The sequence below is a fragment of the Ceratotherium simum genome, chromosome 22, assembly GCF_057802395.1.
Source record: "Ceratotherium simum simum isolate JZ-2026a chromosome 22, ASM5780239v1, whole genome shotgun sequence".
NCBI lineage: Eukaryota > Metazoa > Chordata > Mammalia > Perissodactyla > Rhinocerotidae > Ceratotherium > Ceratotherium simum.
The window spans coordinates 41,244,258-41,261,417 of NC_141921.1; the positions used below are offsets into that span (position 1 = coordinate 41,244,258).

General features: G+C 54.4%; 1 protein-coding gene across 1 annotated transcript in view; it reads left to right on the forward strand.

Moving 5' to 3' along the window:
• The window catches only part of DHRS3 (dehydrogenase/reductase 3), a 39,184-nt gene extending 24,150 nt beyond the window's left edge, over window positions 1-15,034 (forward strand). The window contains exons 2-6 of the mRNA XM_004425600.3: window positions 6,256-6,399; window positions 7,087-7,206; window positions 7,575-7,813; window positions 11,884-12,009; window positions 14,507-15,034. Coding sequence (XP_004425657.1) covers window positions 6,256-6,399; window positions 7,087-7,206; window positions 7,575-7,813; window positions 11,884-12,009; window positions 14,507-14,591 — 714 coding nt within the window. The 3' untranslated portion in view covers window positions 14,592-15,034. The remainder of the gene's footprint in view (window positions 1-6,255; window positions 6,400-7,086; window positions 7,207-7,574; window positions 7,814-11,883; window positions 12,010-14,506) is intronic.
• The last annotated feature ends 2,126 nt before the right edge of the window (window positions 15,035-17,160 follow it).

The window sequence follows — 17,160 nt, forward strand, 5'->3', positions numbered from 1 at the left end:
GGAAATGTCTCGAGGCGGTACCTGATGACTGCCGTCGATTTTGAAGAGTTGTCTTTGGAGAAGGGCTAGTGGGCTTGTTGGGGTGTATGGGGTGACAGGCCAGCACCCCCAGTGAGTGACAGGAGCATCCAACAGTTTCATTCCCAGAAAAAAAACCTGTCCTGGAAAGGGCCGTGAGAGCGAGAGCATTCAAACTTTATTATTTTTTTTTAGCAACAGAATCTTTGTAGAAATAACTGTTATAGAAGCCTAATAAAGGTGCCACTGGGATGACCTGGGGGGTGCCTGGGACTCTGTCTACCAGGACCCAGCCCTCTGCAGCCCCCGAGCCTCCCCACTAGAACCCCAGGGTTCCCCAGAGCTCAGTGTGAGAACCTCTCCTGCCAAGAAACCCTCCTCCTGGGTGACCTGCAGCCCGCTGCGCAGCGGGACAGCGTTGGCACTGGTCTCCACCTTCCTGGGCCGGGGCTGGACAGAGGAGTGTCCTGAGTCGGGTGGAAGGATAGGAATGGAGAGCTCCTAAGATTCTGCGATCTGCCCCGTCAAGGCTGGTCTAGAGGCAGGGCAGAGGAGCCCCAGTTGGGGTCTTCAGCCGTCGTCACCCTGATGACTCCAGTTTTGTGGGGGACAGTGGGATCTTCTGCAAGCAAGGGGGCATCTATTTCTGTTCCTGGGTTAATAATAATAATAGTAATGATAACAGTAGCTTGCATTCATCGTGTCGTTTCTTCATCCCCCCAGCCGCCCTTCAAAGTGGGTACTTTAATATCCTTCATTTACAGAGAGCATAAGTGGGTTTTCCAAGTTCACGCAGCTCTTTTTTTTTATATATAATTAACTTTATTATTTTTTTTAATTTTTTTTTGTTTATTTTTCCCCCAAAGCCCCAGTAGATAGTTGTACGTCATAGTTGCACATCCTTCTAGTTGCTGTATGTGGGACGCGGCCTCAGCATGGCCGGAGAAGCGGTGCGTCGGTGCGCGCCCGGGATCGGAACCCCGGGCCGCCAGTAGCGGAGCACGCGCACTTAACCGCTAAGCCACGGGGCCAGCCCCTATTCCGCCTGTTTTATGATCGTAAATAATGGTGCTTGTCCTTTAGAGACAGTTCTGCCTGTACAGACAAGCATAAAGAAGCACGCGACAGTCAGTCATGATCCCACCCCGAGACCACCCCTGTTCCCGTGTAGCCCAGTGACTTCCATGGACCTGTTAGGTTTTTAGGTGGAGATTACCCTATACGGATAACGCTGCACCCTTTTGTTCTGAACATTAGACCCCAGAGCATTTTTTCCTGTCATGGTCGCTCGTCATTCTAATGGCCCCAGGAGAGGGTGTATCAAGGGGCTGTGCCGGGATTTTCTCAGCCCTTCCTCTCCATGGGAAATAATAACAGAGAACACACACTAAACACTCAGTGGGTGCCAGCTCCTGTGTGCCTAAGCCCACAAGACCCCAGGAAGAGAGGAAATGGCTTTTTTCCTACTGGAAGAGTGAATGGTGGTGAAAAACCTTGGTTCAAATCCCAGCTCTGCCATTCAGTTGCTGTGTGACCTCAGACAGGTTACTTAGCCTCTCTGAGCTGCAGTTTCCTTATCTATACAATGGGCGTAATGTAGCGACCTCATAAATCCCCCAATTTAATTGAGGTTCCCCCGTTTTTTCTTTATCCCACTCACCGTAATTTGTGTCCGGCTGTGTTCTCATTCCTTGGCTGTCTCCCCCGCTGGAACGTGGGCTCCCGGAGGCAGGGGCCATGTCTGTTTGGTTGTCTGTTGGATCCCCACAGCAGGCCCTGCGTGCGGTCCTGGGGAGCAGGTGGATGGGGCCGTCGTGGCCGTGGAGGAGACGAAGCAGGAGAAGGGACTGGGGAGCAGGGTTCTCAAAGCTCGGAGTGTCCCCCGTGGGGTTCGGGGGGGCCTCTGTGGAGGAGAAAGGCTCTGGGTTCAAATCCTGCTCCCCTCCACGGAGTGTGACTTTGGGCCAGTTACTCGGCTCCCCTGGGCCACAGTCTCCTGGGTATAGAGAGTGGGTGACACTGGCCTCCGGCTTTGGGGGCCGCGTGGGGCCCGGGCTCGCCGGCTGCGCGAGGGCGGATCTGAGGGAGGGAAGGCGGGAGCCCGTGCCTGTGCTCCGGGGGGGGGAGGGGGGGACCCCTGGCCGGGGTGGGCTGCGGCCCTGGAGGCCAGAGGTCTTTCTCCCCTTCCCTCCCCCTCGCCGGTCACGGGGCTCAAAGGACAGAAGCTAACCGTCTCCCCCAGCGGAGGGGGCCGGCGCGTGAGCCCCCCTGAGCCCCTGTTTATAAACCCGGCTTAGGAGTAAATCCCAGCCGCTGACCCTCCCCAGCTGCTCCCTGTCCTGGCAGTTAATTAAGACGAGCTGTCCTGGGTTCTCAGGGCCCATAAATCTGCCCCCTCCCCGGGCTCCTACCCCGCCCTCCCCTCACACCCCTGCCTCCAGCCCGCCAGTCCTCTCCCTCATTCTGGCACCGGGTGGGACTTGTGTCCTGTCGGCCGTCCCAGGTCAAGCCCAGGTGAGTCTGGGCAGGAGCCGTCTGGGCAGGCCTGCTGGGCTGTACCTGCCAGTTTCCTGGGCAGTGACTCTGGGTCCCCAGAGGGGTCGGGCAGGGGACTGGAGGAGGAGGAGCCAGGAAGGACAGCGGCTGAGCAGCTCTGAACGCTCCCTCTGCGCAGCTGTCTCCCTCACTGCCCATCCCAGTGGACCAGCCCCGGCCACCTCGTCACCATGGAGACGCACCTGGGTCCTAAGACAGACCACGCCCAGCCTGGCTCCCCGGGGACTCTGAGCATCCACCAAGGGCCTGAGGAAAGGTGCAGCAGCGCGAAAGGCTGTGGGCCCGTGCACACACACACTCACACTCACACATGCACATGCTCACAGAGAGACACACAGCGAGGCACACACACCAGCCTGAGCCTCATTTTCCTTTGAGACTAACCCCGTGCCCTGCTTCCAGGGTCCTAGCCTCAGACCTGGCTCCCCACCTCACAGCTCAGCCCCAGGGTGGTTTTGAGGCTCTCAGCGCTTTCCCAGGTCTCACTGACTCTTGGTCCAAGTAGGTCTGTATTGAACGTTCTGGGACCTTAAATGGCTCAGTCAAGGATGACGGGATGGTCTCAGCCTTAGAGAGGCCGTGTAACTACCTCCCACACCATCCCATCTGTGATCCTGAACTTGCATTCATTCACTCAACAAACAGCACATACCCTGCTGAGCACTGGGATATGATAATGAACAAGCCCTAACCGAGGCCCTCAGGGGGTTCCCAGCCCAGTGGGGTTGGGGTGAGGAGGGCAGAAAGCAGACTTGTCACTGTGCCCAGGGAGAGGTGGGGGCTCTGAGCACAGAGCATGAGGGGGCCAGCCCCCAGCCCACAAGGGGCATCCCCAACAGACCCCCAAAGGGAAATGGCCGAACCTCAGGGTGCCACCTGGGTGTATCCCCTGCCCATGGAAAATGATGGGGCACAGCCTTCATTTCACCTCCCTCACCCCAGCCCGTTTCCCTCTCCAGGGCGTCCCTCCAGCCGTGTAGACAGTGCTGGCCTCCCTGGTTCCCTGACTGCCGGTTTCCTGGGCAGACCGGGGTGGGGTGGGTGGTTTTAGATCCTGCCCTCTTCACCCCACCTGAGAACTGGGGGGGGGGGGGGGCAGAACAGTTATCTGGACCAGGAACCCCTTGGCCCTTGGTGCCCTTCCACTGGAACCCCATGCACACCTATTGGTGCTGAGAAGCAACCCAGGGTTCCCAGAATGAAGGGCACCCCATCTGGGCCACTGCTGCAGACCCTCTAAGGTGATCACTTGTGCTTCCAGGCGTCCAGACCCCTGCACCTTCCAACAAGCCCCCTGGCTTTAAGCTTCCCCTTTCTGTCGACTTGTCCAGAAGTTCTCAGAGTCCCCAAAGGTACCTCTCTCTGCCTCAGCAAGACCCTAGGGGACTGTGCAAGCCCTGGGGTTGTGTTCCCCATATGAGCTGGAGGTGGGATGTGGTTGGGCTGGGACGAGAGCAAGAGAAAGGAGGCCAAGGATTACCTTCACCTTAGGCTGACATACTCAGAAATTAGATGGATGGTTGCATGGTGGGGTGGGCTGGGTAGAAGGAGGAAAGGGGGGGTGGATGGATGGATGGATAGATGGATGGATGGAAGGATGAGAGGAAGAAGGAAAGAAAGATTGGGTGGGTGGATGGGTGGATGGATGGTTAGGAGGAAGGAGGGGTAGACAGACAGATGGGGTGACAAGGGAGGATGGCAGGAAACTAGGGTGACAATGACTACCAGGCAAGGGTGGGGTCTTGCGGAATGGAGGACGCCCACACCAAATTGCCATCTTAGAACAGATGTTTGTGTCTTTTCTCCTCCATGAAGTGAATCTCCCAGCATCTCCTGGAGGAACACAGTCTAAGTCTGTTTTTAGTTCAACAGACAAGGCAGTGTCCCTTGGAGCCTGTCTAATGGCAGTCTGTTTGCCCTTGATGGACTTTTGTGGTCATGGAGAGCCACTGATGGAATCCTGCCTTGTAAAACCCTTCCTGTATTTCAAGACTTCAATCAAAATAAATAAAGTGGTTGAACTGGGTGGGGTTTTGAACTGGGCTTTCCCAGAGATGTTTCAGGGGTTGAGAAAACACTTTTATTTTCTTTTAAAAAATATTTCAAAAGTTTAAAAAACTCTAGTAAAAAAATCAGATCCGTTGGGGACCACCAGCACGTGTGTGTGTCCTGCCAGCTACACCCATTTGGAGCCCTTTCTACTGAAGTGAAAGTTCTGATATTTCAAGGTAAACAGTCGATAAACTGCTACCACCAACAGCTGCTTATCTGTGTGACTTTCCTCTGTACCATGTCACAAAGCAAAAGACAGGAATCAGTTGGGTTCAGGTCTGGTGTGATTGGAGCTCTATCTGTACTCTCCCCTGGAAGTGCTCGTCTTCCCAACACAGGCTTTCTGTTCTCAGAGAGGAAGAAACTACAGAGTAGGACATGCAATTTATTCCTTCTACTGGTTTCTCACATTGGGGTTTCTGTGTTGGTTTTGTTTTGTTTTGTTTTGTTTTTGTGAGGAGGACTAGCCCTGAGCTAACATCCGATGCCAATCCTCCCCTTTTTTGCTGAGGAAGACTGGCCCTGGGCTAACATCCGTGCCCATCTTCCTCCACTTTATACGGGACACCGCCACAGCATGGCTTGCCAAGCGGTGCAGCAGTGCGCGCCCGGGATCCGAACCTGCGAACCCCGGGCCGCCGCAGCGGAGAGCGCGCACTTAACCACTGTGCTGCCGGGCCGGCCCGGGTTTTATTTTTAAAGGTGGAGTTTCACTGATAATTTTGAAAAGAAAGAGAAGGAACAAAAATAGAAACCCATTAGCCTAATCCCCAAGGAGGCTTTATCTCTTCCTTCGTCTGATCCTCTCCAGCCCAGGCCTTTCTCCCTCTGTGCTGATTAAGCTGAGTCTCAGTTAGGGTTCTTGTCCCCCCAGTCATTGACCCTTTTACCAACAGGGGCCTCACTGGACCCAACAACACGTCGTGGGGAGGTGTGTCATTCTTGTGTAGGTCAAGGTTGAGAATGAGCCAGGCTTCTCTTCTGAGCCTTTCATGGCCAGCGGTTCATAAATGTGTCCAACCCCTTTAAGAATCCACGTCTTGGTCCTGCTGGGGTCACCTCCTGGTGTAATGAGTCCCGCGTTTATTACCTGCGGGGTCGAGGCAGTGTTTCCTTCCAGAGGGAGCCTCTCGTCCCGCGCTCCCTCCCAGCTAGGTGGAAGGCTCCGCTGCATCTGTGCGCACCTCACAGCCGCAACCTCCCAGTGCCTTCCAACGGCTGGTGCCCATAAGCCTGGCTCTAGACCCAACTAGTGAGAAGGCCAGCTTGTTCCCAACTGAGAGCATTCTGGAACATCGTACAGAAAGAGCTCCGCTATTGCTTCTATCTACCATGTAGACAACTGGAATTGAGCTGGCAGGAGGCGTCCTGCTGGAAGGAATATATAGGAAAGACTTGCAAATAACACATCAATAGATTGGTCATAAATGGGCTCAGAAACTATTGGGTCACTTCAGACTAGGCTATATCCCTTTAAAAAAATCACATTGTTAATTTGCTCTGTGTACTCTGGGTGGAAGCAAGGAGGCCAGCCCTTGGGCCAATTACTTTAAATGCTGAATTTCTGATGGCATTCACGATGGCTTGCTTAATGACCACCTGTTCAGTGCTGTTATTCTCTCCTTCTAGATTGTTCTTTGGGGCCGGACTGAGAAATGCCTGAAGGAGACAACAGAGGAGATTCGGCAGATGGGCACCGAGTGCCACTACTTCATCTGTGACGTGGGCAACCGGGAGGAGGTGTACCAGACGGCCAAAGCTGTCCGGGAGAAGGTGAGTAACCTGGGAGGGTCTGTCCTCGGCTCGGCCGGACACAGGGGGATGCCAGCCAAAGAGAACATCCTCACGTGGCCTGGGAGAGAGCGTCGCTTATGGCAGAATGGCTGTTTCTGGGGTGCCTCTGGGGACTCTCCTGCGTAGCTGGCCTAGTTTTTGCGTGTGCCTGCGTGTCTGTGTTGCAGGAGACAGGGATTAAGATGTGGGTTGATTACATAACAAGAATCATCACCTGTTGTCCCCTTTGGAAGTTTAGACCTTATGAGTTTCCATCGCAGACCCTGGTGGGGGGCACATGTCCCATTGCCTGCCGGGAAAATCCTTCTCCTGACTCCAGCCATCTATTTAGACTGAGTGTATCAATGAGCTCCAAGAGAGCAAACACCACCCTGTGGAGTGTCTGGCACATGGTAAATGTTAGCTATTTTTATGTAATAATAACCTCATTTATTATAAATGTGCTCTGTGCCAGGTATATTATCTGCCATAAATTATTTCTAATGCTCAGAACAACCCTGGTGCGGTTATTAGCTCCATCTTACACATCAAGACTGATGCTCAGAGAGGCGATATGGCTGCCTGAGGCCGCACGGCCGGTGGTGGTGGGGCCAGGTCTCGCCCCTAAAGGTTCAGGCCACTGGGGCTGGCGGCCCTAACGGCCCTGCGGCTCCCTCGCACCCGCAGGTGGGCGACATCACCATCCTGGTGAACAACGCCGCTGTGGTCCACGGGAAGAGCCTGATGGATAGCGACGATGACGCCCTCCTCAAGTCCCAGCACATCAACACCCTGGGCCAATTCTGGGTAAGGGCTGTCCTGGGCCAGAGCCAGCTCTGGGCATGACAATGACGTGTTCCTTCCCCTAGGGAGCCCGGGTGCCATAAGGGAAGTGGGAGAGGCTCACTAGGGCTTGGGCGTGGGTCAGGGGGACGTCCGAGGACAAGGCGGCCGGACACGAGGGATGACCGGCCCTAGAAGACATCCAGCCTTTCTGGGATGTGGAGCTCGGTGCCCGGGAGCAGGCAGCCCTCGGCCCCCTCCCGTCCCGGGAGGGCTCAGTCACAGGAGTAGTGCCTGTGTCCGGGGGGCTCTGTCCTCCCTGAGAGAGGGGTGGAGGGGCGGGGGGAAGCTGCAGCCGTTCCACGCTGACCTCGCCGCCCGCCCGCCCCCAGACCACCAAGGCCTTCTTGCCGCGCATGCTGGAGCTGCAGAACGGCCACATCGTGTGTCTCAACTCCGTGCTGGCGCTGTCCGCCATCCCCGGCGCCATCGACTACTGCACGTCCAAAGCCTCGGCCTTCGCCTTCATGGAGAGCCTGACGCTGGGCCTGCTGGACTGTCCGGGCGTCAGCGCCACCACCGTGCTGCCCTTCCACACCAGCACCGAGATGTTCCAGGGCATGAGGGTCAGGTCAGTGAGCGGGTCCCACCAGCAGACTGGACCAGGGGACAGGCTTGTTATGCACAGAGAGCTAAAACTTAAAAATAACCCAGCAGCCCTTCATCTTTGGCTTTGGGGTCTCGTACCTGATTCTCCATCTGCAAGGCAGTGGGACACTGTAGTGCTTAAGGGTCCTGCTTCTCGGGTCAGGGGGCTTTTACAAAGTACCCATGCCACGTGCATGCAGTGGAATACTTACTACCCAACTATCCAAAGAGAACAGAGTGTCGATACGTGAGCTACATGGATAATCTCACAGCATTACACTGAGTGAAAGAAGCGAGAGACAAAAGAGCACATTCCGTTTGTGTGCAGTTCTAGAACAAGCAAAACTTGGCCATGATGAGAGAAATCAGAACAGTAGCCACCCTGGAAGGCTAGGGATATCACCTGGGAGGGAGCTAGACGGACCTTTCTAGGCTTTTAGAAATATTCTCTCTTCTTGATCTGGGTGGTCGGTACATAAGTAAAATTAATCAAGCTATACACTTAAGATTTATGCCTTTTATTGTATGCAAATTATAGCTCATTTTAAAGAAATACTGAAGCCCAGCCACCCCTCCTCCAGGCCAGTTAGGTCAACGGGAACGGGGACCACTGGTTTAGAGATTCTGCTTTGGCGCCAGGCACCCGAGGGGCCCACTCACCTGTACCTACAATGTACCTTGTGACCTTGGGTCCCGTTACATCCTACTTCGCTCTCCACTGCTAATCTGTAAAATGGGATGGTGAGAATGTCTACACCTAGGGGTCTGTGATAAGGATAAAATGGGATCCGACGTGGAACACCGTATGTGCTACACAGCCAGTGCCCCATAAATGGTGCTGTAATGATACGCACTTGTGAAAAGGCATAAGGTTATAGCTAAATGAAAATGAGGAATTATCCGAAAACCATTTCCTTGTTTTTTGCAATGCAGCATGTAATATTAAATTTGCCTTCTAAATGATATGTATCAGCTTCTTGCGAAAGTGAGGATGACGTGGAAGGGGCATGGCGAGAATTCAGTGAGACGGTTGGGAACGCCTTCAGCATGGTGCGTGCCATGTGGGAATCTCTCGATACACCCTACTTATTATTGAGAGGGATGAGTGTGGTTTTGGTGGTCAAGAATCAAAAACACCTGGTTTTGAACCACACCTGTTTGGTTGTGAAATCTTGAGCCAGTTTTGTTACCTCTCTGAGCTGTACTTTGCTTGTCTGTAAAACAGTGGAAATAATATTTACCTCGTAGGATTATTGGGAGAATTAGAAATAACACATGTAACGTATCTAGTGCAGAGCCCCGGGCATTCTAGATGCTCAGTAACCAACTGCTGCTCTTATTATTTTTACTAACGATAAACATCTTCATAAACGCATGTGTTATTAATCTTCCTAGCAGACCATATCTTCAGTTTATCACAGAAGTATGTATTTCCACTGGACTTGGATGCAAATTATCATAGATTCTGAATTTAGAGGAGGCTGGGCTAATGACTATGAATGTTCCATGTTGGTTTTTTTCTCCCATAACGTCTTGGTTTGGTTTCTTCTCATCTGGGCATACAGGAGGTGCTCAATACATGCATATTGGTTGAAAGTGCAGCAGTGGTAATCTGAGGTTTTAATTGGGCACCCTGAGTGCAGAAGTGGTCGGGACATTCACAGACCAGCGCTCGTGTGTCTACTTCACCTTCTGGCGTAGTTTCCTTGCCACCACTTTCAGAAGGAAATGAAAGGTTTCCCCCATGTCATGTTTCCACAGTGGTTCAGAGTATGGGCCCAAACTGCCTGGGGCCACATCCCTGCTCTGCGGGACCTTGGGCAAGTCACTTAGCTTTTCTGTGCCTCGGTTTCCTCATCTGTAAGAAGGGACTGATAACACCCCCTGCTTCACGAGTTAGCTGAGCTCCTGTGTGAATCAGCTAGCCTGCCTGGCGAGTAGTATGCGCTCGGGGAAGGTTAGTTACCTGTGGTTGTGCAGGTGAGCCCCAGGGCTTGGGGGAAGAGTAGTAAAAGGATGACTGATGCTTAACCAACTCCCGTTTCCTGAAAGGCGAAAAGAAGGAGAAAAGCCTTGGCTTCCTTCCCAACCACACTCAGCAGCTTCCCAGGGTTGAGGGTGGGAGACAGATGTTTAGGACAAAATTGATGGGTTTTCCGGCAAAAGTGGCCCTCTAGGTGGGTGGTGGTGTTTGTAAATTGCGATTCATTGATCCAGTTACACCAGACACTTTGCAAACGCTTCCGCGTTTGGCCCGCGGCAACCCTGTGAGAGATCTCTTATCCCCATTTTACAGACAGGAAACTGAGGCTCAGAGAAGTGAAGTAACCTGCCCAGGACCACACAGAGGGAAATTGGCTGAGCATACTCTTTCCAGGAGTTCGTGCTGCCTCCGTGGGAGCGAATAGCTCTGCCAGCTTCCCATTTACCCAACCCCCCCACCGTGGAGGGAGAGGAGAAAGGCCCACAGCAGACGAGCGCGAGGCATTCTCTGTCAGGTTCTCCTGCAGGGTTCTTGCCCGGAAAGGTCCCCCTGAACCCACGGAGCGTGGTCTGTCCATCCTGTCTTCCCTTCCCCCAAGCAGCAGGACTGGCCAGATGGGGGCTGGAGAACCAGACTGTCCGCCATGTCTACAGGGTTCCAATATCAGTGAGCTGCCTGGACACGTTCGTCTCTGCAGGACCCCAGAGGCTGGCCCTTGCAGACTGTAGGGCTGTGGGCATCTCAGCCGCACATCCTGATAGCAAAGGAAGCACAGGACTCTTGACCCCAACCACGCCTGCGCCAGGAGCCCAAGAGCTGCGCTTTGCTTAGGGTGACACAGACCCAGGTGACTCATCACCTGTAATCCTCCTGGTGCCAGAACAGCTCACAAGCCCTTTGTGGGATTGAGGTCACAGCCAGCAGCGGCAGCCCTGCACCTACAGGCCCAGGAGGAGCGGGACAAGCAGCAAGCCAGGGCGGGGACGGAGCATTGGCCTGGGGCTCGTGCAGCCCGGGTTTGAATCCCTAGTCCCCCACCAGCTCCCCGGAGCCTCAGTCTCCCTCTCTGTGAATTGGGGTGAATGATTCCTGTTGAGCACTTAGCCCAGGCCTGGCACTTATCACTCTAGGATCTCGGGTCAGATGCCTGTGAATAGGCCTGAGAAGGCCCTGATGTTTGCGTATTCAATCATGCGTTCCTTTATGAACCCCGTGGAAAGCACTCTGTAAGTGCGGAATGAATCAGTGAATGAGGGAGTGAACCAGCAAGCTGGGCAGAGAAGGGCATCCCCGGCGGAGCCCCTGCCTCCAGGCAGGACGCGCAGGACACAGTGGGGGAACGGCAAGTCATTCAGTGTTCATCCACTCAGCAAGCATTTATTGAGCACCTACTGTGTGCTGGGCACTGCACACAGGGTATACAACAGGGAGGAAGACCAACCAGACCTCTGCCCTGGGGGAGCTCCCAGTCTGATGGGGAGACAGGCCATTCATAAGCAAACCAGCCAACAGGCAGGGCCATCCTAGATGCGGTTAAGGCAGAAATCAGCAGGAGGACGAGTCAGAGGCCACTCTGAGTGGACGGGCGGAGGAGGGAGCCAGGCTCATGGGCCAGCTGGTAAAAGGCCCTGGGATGGGAAAGAGCTGAAGTGACAGGAGCAGCAAGATTGGCCAGGACTTCTGGAGCAGAGTGGGAAGGGAAGAGGGGGGTCCGGTGGTAGGCAGGGCCGGGAGGAAGCGGGGGCAGCGGCGCTGGGGGCCCAGGGAGGGTTAGAGCCGGGCAGTGACGTGATCTAAAGGAGCCCTCGGGAGTGCTCTGGAGAAGGGGCCCCGGTGGGTGGGCTCAAAGTCCTCAGTACCCAAGGGGAGACACTGGGAGGACAAGGGAGTGAGGGACTCCCCACACTTCTGGGGGAGGCAGGGGAGGCGGGGAGAGTATTCCAAACCGGTCTCAGGTCTCCCAGACAGGAGAAGCCAACGGGCTGACCCAGACCCGTCAGCCGCAGAGGCCTTCAGCAGACGCCCCGGCTTCTCTAGGAGAAACCCACATCGTCTCTTCCTGCCCTCAGGTTCCCCAACCTCTTCCCCCCACTGAAGCCAGAGACGGTGGCCCGGAGGACGGTGGAAGCTGTGCAGCTCAATCAGGCCCTCCTCCTGCTCCCATGGACGATGCACGCCCTCATTATCTTGAAGAGGTATGGGGTTGGGGGAGAGCTCTGGGTCAGGCCTGTGCTCACCATTTCCCCTTCTCCCAGCAGACCCTGGGGGGAAGAGGCCTCAGGCAGGAGAAGGTACACATGTGATCGATTAGTCATGTCTGCCGTGGGCGTGGAAATGAGAAGTGAGGGCCTGTGTGCCATGGATTTACCATCCTTACTACGGAGCAGCGGTTCTCCAACTTGGTCTCAAGACCCTTTTAGAGTCTTAAAAATTATTGAGGAACCCAGGGGCCAGCCCCGTGGCTTAGTGGTTAAGTTTGGCATGCTCCACTTTAGTGGCCCGGGTTTGGATCCCGGGCATGGACCTACACCACTCACCAAGCCATGCTGTGGCAGCGACCCACATACAAAATAGAGGAAGACTGGCACAGATGTTAGCTCAGGGTGAATCTTCCTCAGCAAAAAAAAAAAAAAAAAAAAAATTATTGAGGAACCCAAAAACCTTTTGTTTATGAGTGGTATCTGTCACTATTTACTGTATTAGAAATTAAAACTGAGAACAGTTTTACAAGGTTTATACATTTGTTTGGATTTAAAATATTTATTTATTCATTTATAAATAGCAATAACAAAGCCATTCCATGTTAATGTAAATATGATATTTTTATGAAACGTAAGTATATTTTCCAAAAATAAAAATAAACGTAGTGAGAAGAATGGCATTTTACGTATTTGCAAAGCTCTTATTTTCTGGCTTAATTGAAGACAACTGGATTCTCATATCTGCTTCTGATTTTTATCTGTTGTGATGTCACATGTCCTGTAGCCTCTGGAAAACTCGGCTGTATACTTGTGAGAGAATGAGAGTGAAAAAGGCAAATTTTTATAATGAGAAGAGTATTCTTATAAAAATAGCTGGACCTCACAGACCCCTGAAGAGATCTCCAGTACCCCCAAGGATTCCCAGACCACACTTTGAGAACCGCTGTTCTAGAGGCTAAGACTAGGCCCCAGCGTTCAGGAAGTTTCATCTAATGGGGAAGACAAGGATCTCAGTGTCAAAGGCTCTGGAGTCGCAGAAACGTCAGAGTGCTAGTCAGGTGGGATGTACCAGGCAGACCACCCCATGGAGGGAGGTGTGATAGAGGAGACAGTCCTCCTCCAGAACTTGCCCAGCATCACATTCCCCTAGAACTTTCCAGACTTTGGGCAGCAAATCTTTCCCGTCCCAGTCCCATACTGAAGGGGCCGTTCCAGGAGCCTGCCGAGGCAGTTCATGGACCTCTCAGTGCTCAGAGCTTCAGCCCTGGAGCCCCGAGTGACTGTGGGCTCCTGGCTCCTCTGGGCACCCCGCCATCTCCAGCCCCCTACCCCTGCCGACCGGGAAGGCCTTTTCAGGAAGCGAAACACCCAGGTGCCTCCATCAGAAGTCAACGCCCAGGAAACCAGGCTCCCCTCTCGCTGCAGTGAGCTCGGTGGCCCAGCTGAGGAGCCACTCCAGCTGTGGGCACAGAAACCTCATGACCGAGGGGGCACGTCAGCCAGTCCTTTCTCCTCCAAACTCAAAGCCCTTTGGAGAGACAGAGCAGAGGGCGGGGGGCAGGGGGCACCTGGGGGCATTTGGGCCACACCTCAGCCTCCCTCAGTCCATCCTGACCCTCAGAGCAGGGATTCAGGTCCTCACCAAGGCCAGGCTGCCACCTTCCACCTTAGGGAGCTTCTTAGAAGTCTTTTGGAACATTCTAGAAAAAAGCAAGTTTGTCTAAACATCTCAGTGCTCTCCACAGTACGCCCCCAGCCTACATTTCCTGTTCTATCCCCCACCACTTTCCCACAGGAAGCAGAGGCCACCTCTCTCCGCATTCCCTGCACCGTGCCCCCTTTTCACCTTCCCCAGGAGAAATCTTTACAGGCTCAACTCTAGTGCCACCACCCCCAGGAAGCCTTCCAGATAGCTCCAGCTGGAAGTGAGCCTTCCCGTCTTGCACCTAGAGTGGGCCAGGCCCTTCAATTTGATTCAACAAATGGACTGAGGCCTTCTCTATGCCGGGCCCTGTGCGAAGGGCCGGGATCAGAGAGGGAATGTCTGCCACAAAGGCAGCCATGGGCTTGACAAATAAACAGCGAGGACACCAGGGCTTGTTGGGGAAGCACAGGGGCCATGAGGAGCCCAAGGAGAGTCCTGGGGTGAGTCTGGGACATTTCCGTGGAGGAGGTGACACCCGGTGCCTCACAGTAAATATTTGTTGAATAATGGCATTTGGCGTTAACTGGTCTCTGAGATACCCATGGGCCCTAAAATACTAAGAATGTGTCTTTGAAAGTTTGTTTCTACTACCCACCCTTTACCTTGTAAACAGCTGTTTATCCACTTACCTGAAAGCCCTTCCTCCATGGAGGGGCGGAGCTGGTGCGTGGCTTGGAGAGAGTGGGGGGAGAGCTATGGGAACCGTCTCTCTACTATGCTGTCTTGTGACCTGGCCGCTGGTCCCCCCAACTAAACATCTTCTTTCCTCCCTCCCCACGCCCCTAGCATACTCCCACAGGCTGCGCTCGAGGAGATCTACAAATTCTCAGGAACCTACACCTGCATGAACACTTTCAAAGGGCGGACATAAAGGCAGGACACAGAGACGCTCGAAAGCCACAGAACCTGAGGGGGCCGTGGCACCCAGGCACACACCCCCGCGCCTGTCCCTTGGCACACTTCTGCTGGGTGAGCAGGACTGCTCCTGTCTGGGGAAGAATCCAGCTGCCCCCACCACCCCACCCTCCCAGCCCCAGGACCTTTGTGCAGGACTGATGGGCATAACTCTGACCCCCATGGGGAGGCAAGAAACCAGCCAGCAGCCGCCTTGACACTTTTGTACATTTCTAATTCTGTAGAGTTTATTGTTAAATTGCTTCTCAAGTCTAACCAGCCTCAGCAGCGTGCATAGACTATTTCCGGGAGGGTCTGTGCCCAGATGCTCCTCCTTTCCCTCCAAAATCCACACATCCTCAGCTTGTGCAAACCGGTTGAACGGCAGGAATGAAAAATAAAGAGAGATGGCTTTTGCGAGTTCCTTTGTTGAAATCCTTGATCTCTGGTCCTTGGTGGGCAGTGGGGAGGGGAACAATCTCAACCACAAAAACCCATCCTTTGGGGATGGCCCGGTGGCGTAGTGATTAATTTGCGCTTTCCACTTCGGCGGCCCGGGGTTCACGGGTTCAGATCCTGGGCACGGACCTATACACCACTCATCAAGCCATGCTGTGGTGGCATCCCACATACAATATAGAGGAAGATGGGCACAGATGTTAGCTCAGCGACAATCTTCCTCATCAAAAAAACTTTTAAAAAAACATCCTTTGAGAGAGAATTGGTCTGCTCGGGGCCCCCAGCTGCCGGGAGTGGAGTGGGCAAGAAGGGCAGAGATCGGGAGAGAAACTGGAGCCCAGGCCTGGGGGCACACGGCTCCTTGCCGGCTCTGCCAGGCCGCTCCCAACAGCCGTGGGTGGGGGGCACCTGCCTCCCGCCACTTCCCTGGTCTGACCATCACGGATCAGTCTGCAGAGAGCTGCCCCCTAACCTGCCACGGCCCCACCAGCCACCAGGCACCAACACAGGAGAGCAGAACCAGTCTTGATTGAGCACCCACTGTCTACCTAGCGTGTGCTGGGTGCTGAGAGGGGAACATTGCTGAGAAGGCAAAACTCGGAAGACCGCCAGCACAGCAAGGCCAGTGCTATGAGGGTGCTAGGGCCCCCACGCCACATGTGATTGCAGGGGATAGAAGTGAAATAGCAAAGGAGAGGGGAAAGGTCTGGAATGGCAGAGGGGACTGACACGGGCTCAGTCTATGGGGAGAAAGTACAGCAGGGAGATGTGGGGAGAGATGCCCATGGTTTCTCTGCTGGCCGTTCTCCCCGGCTGCACTCAGCTTAAGAAACCTGACCTTGGGCGGGGAGGACCGGCAGACAAGGAAATCTCGTCAAAGTACGCTCCGTCCACACAGCTCTTGCAGGTGGTAGCAGGGTGGGGAAGGGGAGCAGGCAGTGGTCCCAGAAGATGAATGAGAAGGCCACAAGCCACAAATTCACTGGAGGTCTTCCCCGAGACTTGCATGAAGCCAGCACCTACACACAGCTCACATTAGAGGAATATCAGCTCGACGGTTGTCAGTCTGGTCTGTGTGCAGATATGCCAAGTCACCATGACATCCACTACGTACTGAGCACCTAGTGAGGGGCTGCCACGTCCCGAGGCACGGTATTTTCACGGTATTTCACGGAATTCTCCACTGCTCCTAGCAGCAGCTGAAGACCGACAAACAGCTCTCGGGAACCCCTTGAAAGGCTTCCAACAGCCATGATGTGTGTCAGGTAGGATGCGACCCCGGGTCTCCATGGCTTCCAACAACGGAGGCTTGTCTTACAATTGCCCCCTGCTTTTCGAGGGTGGCTGCAGCTCTGCTGTGTCGTCCTCACTCTGGGACCCCAGCTGACAGAGGAGCCTCCGTCTGGGACAGTGTCATCTGTGGCAGAGGTAGACACACCTGGCCAACCGCACACTGGCTCTGAAAGTTTCTGCCTGGAAACAACGCACGTCACTGCTGCTCACTTTTCAGTGGCCAGAGCAGGTCACGTGGTCAAGCCTGCCATGGATGCAGCTGGGCATACAGTCCCCGTGGAGGCGTGGTCTGTAATTTTGAACTGCAATACAGTCTGCCGCACCGTGGAAGAAGACGTCCATAAGAGCATAAGGAAAAATTAAAATGTAGGCAGAGGATGGAGGGAAGCAGACAGATACTGGCCCAGGACGTGGTGGCCACACTGGGCGCTGAGCAGAGCCCCAAAGAGGCACCGACCTTTGTGGGGGATGGTGTTAGAAAGACCATCTCCTAGGAGAGGAAACGGGCTGAGAGCAGGGAAGTTGTAGGCCTGGTGAGCACCAGAGCCAGAATTTGAACCTGGCCTTTGCTTACTGTGGGCCAGCGATGGGGGCGCCAAGCCAGGACCCGTCACCTTCGTTTTGGTCCTGGAGGACATGTGTCAGCAAAGTGTGTGGGGGGTGGGGGGAGAAAGCTGCTACAGGGGTCCTCCTGGCCCCCTGGCCAGCCTGGTGAGGTCGGGGCTGGAATGTCCGTGCCCACACTTGTCACCCCACTTTGGCGTGTCTGCACAGCATGGCTGGGTCCACTGGGC